The sequence below is a fragment of the Neltuma alba genome, unplaced genomic scaffold, assembly GCF_004799145.2.
Source record: "Neltuma alba isolate B1F8T4 unplaced genomic scaffold, ASM479914v2 tig00003456_pilon, whole genome shotgun sequence".
NCBI lineage: Eukaryota > Viridiplantae > Streptophyta > Magnoliopsida > Fabales > Fabaceae > Neltuma > Neltuma alba.
The window spans coordinates 13664-18737 of record NW_021633292.1 but is presented as its reverse complement, the minus strand read 5'-3'; the positions used below and the strand labels follow the sequence as shown (position 1 = coordinate 18737).

The 5074-nt window shown below is 35.3% G+C and overlaps 1 protein-coding gene across 1 annotated transcript; it reads left to right on the top strand.

Moving 5' to 3' along the window:
• The first annotated feature begins 692 nt into the window (after window positions 1-692).
• LOC114741671 (inositol 2-dehydrogenase/D-chiro-inositol 3-dehydrogenase-like) lies at window positions 693-3954 on the top strand. The gene is made up of 7 exons (XM_028929931.1): window positions 693-967; window positions 1518-1688; window positions 2339-2503; window positions 2579-2743; window positions 3132-3266; window positions 3403-3500; window positions 3575-3954. Exons 1-7 carry the CDS (start codon window positions 773-775, stop codon window positions 3765-3767), a joined length of 1122 nt encoding a protein of 373 aa, XP_028785764.1. The 5' UTR covers window positions 693-772; the 3' UTR covers window positions 3768-3954.
• The last annotated feature ends 1120 nt before the right edge of the window (window positions 3955-5074 follow it).

The following is a 5074-nucleotide window of genomic DNA, read 5'->3' as shown; positions in this document are numbered from 1 at the left end:
ACTCACAAAACCAGGAAACGAAAAGCACACTCCTAAATTGCTCGAGTCCCTTTAACAGATAACACGCACAATTTTTAAGCAGTAATTTTACGAGGAAAAAAAAATGTCCTTTTGAGTAAAAAAATGATTTCAAAATAGAGTGAGACGTTCCAGAAAACATTTAAAAAAACATTTTAGAAGAAAACATCGAAAAAGATAGTGGTAAAAATCGTTCATTGATGCTGATCGGGCGATCATTGGACAAAGCTGGAAACCCAACATGAAAAACTTGATCTTTTACATTCAAGTATATTAATTTATAATTATTAAATGAATCAATTACAAAATATTTTCGGTCTTCAATATAGGACTTAATTGTTGAGTTGATTTTGGTTTTAAATATAAGACCTATTTATCATATTTAACAATTTTTTCTAAATCATCCGTATTGATACTTCTTCAACCATGATTAAATAGAGGAGGAAGGGAAGATATTAAGGAAAATGATTATAGTATTTTTAGAAAAACATATCATATTCTTATAATTAACTAACTAATATAACCTTTTTAATTTAATTAGATTAGTTAAATAGTTCTTATATTAAGAATATTAGCAGTGTTATAATTTTGTACCCACAAAAAAAAAAAAAAGCTACGGAACATAGCATCTCCAAAGAATCACAATTCACAAGCATAGGACCGTTGATGACCCCTCCGGACTCCTCAGTGAGATACCGCCACTAGAGCTGAAGGCTGAAGCCTCTGCTGGTTCTGTGCTAAGAAATTAGAATCCATGGATTCTGCTGATCACAAAACTAGTACGGTGAAGTACGGAATCATAGGCGTTGGAATGATGGGCAGAGAGCATCTCATCAATTTGTACCATCTTCGCACCGAGGGCGTCGTCGTCGTCGCCATAGCCGACCCTCACGTTCCTTCCCAACAGCACGCCCTCGATTTAGCACAGTCCTTTAACTGGCCTCTCAAAGTAAGATTCTGCTCTCTTTCATTTCCCTTTAGCAATATTCTTATCCGTGTTTATGTAGTTGGATTGGGTTTTTGCTGTGATGATTCGTAGTTTAATTACTTCAAATTGCGGTGGCATATAGCATTTGCGAACATTCAGCTAAGATTAGAATTGTATGGAATATGATTAATGAGTGGTGCGTATAAATTGTATACTATCTCCGGTACTTAATATAAAACCTGTTTGATTTTTATTTTGATCCTAAATATAAGATCCCAATCCACTTTATCTCTCATATTTATATATTTTTTTCTAAAATAGCCCTTCTAACAATGATAGTTTTAGTCAATACACTTGATTAGTAATGATATTTTAGGAAAGACAACATCTATTTAGGACAAATAACTAACTCAACTTACTTTCTTAATCTCTTCAAATTAGTCAACTGGCTCTTATAATTAGTACCGGAGGTAGTATTATATTTTGACATCAGTTACAATTATTAGGACATGTGTTTTACTTGAGCAGACAATACTGCGTTGCAAGGTGTATGACCTTGAAAGTTTTGAAGGTTTTCGGAGGGCACCAGGAGCTGTTGGACAGCAGACTTTGTGACGTTTTGGTAATAGCGACTCCAAATATGACCCATCACAGGATCTTAATGGACATCATCAATCACCCCAAAGCATATCACGTTCTGGTAGAAAAGCCTTTGTGCACCATGGTCTCGCACTGCAAAGAGGTTTGTATCCATCAGATGGAAATGTGTCTACTGATCACTTACTGTATTAGTATCACTTTACAATACCTACAAAAGAACGACTTCCTTGAAAACTATTTTGTTGTTAAACCTTCATTTCAGTGCTTTAAATTAACAATGAGATGTTTACTATATTTTGGCATTGCGCCATTGCCTTAAAAAAGTATTTTGCAAAGGCTTATTTAATAGTAGGAACAAAGTTCGATTTGGTTAGAACATGCTATAACAAGATGGCTAATGCTGACTGCCAAAAGAAGGACTGCAGATGCTGGTTTTCTTGTTGTGAATGAATAGCTTATACTATTGTAGTTGGATGTCTTGCTGGTCATGAATGATATCTTTTGGATTTAAATTAAATTAAATTGAGCAAAAGCTTAAAGTTAAGTTAGGTACCCCCCCCCCCCCAAAAAAAAAGTCTACCTCTTACAAATTGCGCGTATTTCTGCACTTAGTATAGCTAAGAGGTGAATGTTAGCACAAACTTTTCTCGTTCTTCCTCATTAGTCAACAAGCAGGATCTAGAAGCATAACATTAGGTATTGTCTGGTTAGTTAAATTCTAGATTAGGTGGCAGTAATTAGATATTTGACGTGTATTTGATATTCCCCTAATGGCTTGCATTTTGGAATTAGGTTGTTCGTGCTGCTAGAAAGAGACCGGATACCTTAGTACAGGTTGGACTGGAATATAGATACATGCCACCTGTTGCAAAACTGATAGAAATAGTTAAGGGTGGAAATGTTGGAAGGGTCAGAATGGTAGCAATCAGGGAGCACCGGTTTCCTTTCTTGGTTAAGGTCAAAATTTACAAATTAAGTTGATATGTTTGGGTTCTAGAAGAAGCTATGCTGAAACAGTGATCAATGTCCCAGGTAAACAATTGGAATCGGTTCAATATTAACTCAGGGGGGACTTTGGTAGAGAAGTGCTGCCACTTTTTTGATCTGATGAGGCTTTTTGCGGATGCAAATCCTGTTCGTGTGATGGCTTCTGGAGCAATTGATGTTAATCACAAGGATGAAGTGTATGATGGAAAGGTACTTAAGATACAACAATTCTAGTTAGAATAATACCAAATCTTAATCACCAATATTTGTAGCTATTTATACAAGTCCTTTGTTGAGACTGAATATCATTGCTTGAACTGATCAGGCATGGCACAAAATATATATTTGGGTAATGCAGTGATCATGTAGAAGCATAGAAATACAAGAGTATGGTTTCTTGACTTGCTGATTATGACTTTTTGCAATACAAGAGTATGGTTTATTCTGTTCCAATAGGTTAAGAAATAAGGACATTGGTTCAAATCTGTAATATTCAATGGAAGATGTGTATGTTTCTGTCCGAAAGCCGCAATTACCATGAGTTCTCTAATCATAGTTGTTCTATTCTTTCTGGTATTAAAAAATTTGGCTGGGGAAGGTGCCCGATATTATTGACAATGCATACGTTATCGTCGAATTTGACAATGGCTCTCGAGGAATGCTTGATCTATGCATGTTTGCTGAAGGGAGTAAAAACGAGCAAGAGATATCCGTAGTGGGTGACATTGGGAAGGTAAGAATTCATTCTAAATAGTGAACGCCTCTAGAGAACTTCCCAAGTTTTGCACGCAATTGATACTTCATCTCAAAAGACAGGCATTATCACTGATACTTGAATATACCATTTTGGCTTGCTATGTTCAACACAGGGGGAGGCCTTTGTTCCAGAGAATGTTGTTCGGTTTAGCACGCGAGAGGCAGGGCGAGATGGTGTTCAAACATTGAAAGCTGAGGATCACAGGATAAAGTGGGTTATGCATGCATATGCATATAATCACCTCAAAATCAAAATAACAATTGGTTATAATGTTGTGCCTTCAGGTATGATGGGTTGCACCACGGGTCTAGTTATCTGGAACACCTTAACTTCTTGAGTGCAATAAGGACTAAAGGTGAAAAGGCTCCTGCAGTGGATCTGGGAGATGGATTGATGTCTGTCGCCATGGGAGTTGCAGCTCAGCTTTCCATAGAGATTGGCCGATTTGTTACTATCAAGGAAGTTATGGATGTATGAGCTGTAATGTCCAATACTTTTGCCTTTCTGATCCTTACTGTCCTTGTGGTTTGTACTCGAGAAACACACCATTCGATGGAAGAGCTATAGATAATTTGTAAAGTTCACTTGTTAGCATCCTTTATTTTATGTTCTTTATTCTCCGTAAATCGAAATTCATAGAGGAAAAAAATAATGTTTCAGGGTACAATGTATCTTTTGCACAAGTGGAAATTTTGAAGGGGATAAATTTTCCTCGGTTCATCTAAACCATTTGAACTGCTCATAACGAGAATTGTTTTCATATAATTCATGCTCTCTGTTATTTTTTTAAACTACCGATTCTCTAAAGTGGATTGTATTTTAGTATTTCAAATTTCGTGAAATTTTTAATACAAAGAATTTTACCGGAACAAGTAAACATCAAATTTCACTTTATATGAAATATAACGTTTTGTTCAAGAACCCAAAATACACCAGATCTAGAATGATTGAAAAAATTGTCACTAAACACTCTTTAATGGATCGTGGTCAAATTCTATTTTGATACATAGGGTCCTCTTAAAGAGGCAAGTACAGAGCATACTCGGAATTTCTAGTGATAGAAGAAAGACATTATAAGTGAGACTTTTAGAAGAAGAGAGAAATTTAGAAAGAATTCATGAGGAAAACACACTAATATTATACGGAGAAGTTTTTATAACTCCTTCTGCTTGTAACTATAGGCAGAGTGGGGTTTATATAAACACTCGAGACCATAATATGACAAATCCTAATAATAAACATCATTATGACGGGTAGGTGTCATTATGACGATTTGACATAAAAGTAAAGATGTCTTTAATACACAACTACTCTTACAACTACTCTAATAATAACAACCACCTTAATTATTACAAGAAGACAAAATATGCAACAGGACAAACTATTTTAATAAAACAAAAATAGATGGTGACATAAAGTAAACTTCTGACGGGTTCTCCTTATTTTGTTGATGATAGTGTCTACCGTAGGCTTTTACAGATAGGTTCATGGCTAGGGGACAGGTTCATGACACCTTCTGGTTTAGGGTCATCTGTGACAACCGCTCTTTCAAAACCATTTTAGATTAAATCCAACAATTTATTTGAATGATTAACCATGATAGAAAAGAAGAAACCTTAAAATTTTAAAATCGCTATCATGGTTAAAAGAAATAAACTTATAATAAGAGTAACATCGATCGTTACCTTGGGCCTTGGACTTCCAAAGTCCAGAAATATCATTCAACCATTAGCCCAAACCAACTTATATTTTTGATCATACGAACTGATAAATCAGTTTAATAT

Excerpts from the sequence above, each read along its gene's own strand:
- LOC114741671 (XM_028929931.1), top strand. The coding sequence starts at position 773 with ATGGATTCTGCTGATCACAAAACTAGTACGGTGAAGTACGGAATCATA. Across the intron at positions 968-1,517 it reads CCTTTAACTGGCCTCTCAAA|GTTTTCGGAGGGCACCAGGA; the intron begins GTAAGATTCTGC and ends AAAGTTTTGAAG. Across the intron at positions 1,689-2,338 it reads TGGTCTCGCACTGCAAAGAG|GTTGTTCGTGCTGCTAGAAA; the intron begins GTTTGTATCCAT and ends TTTTGGAATTAG.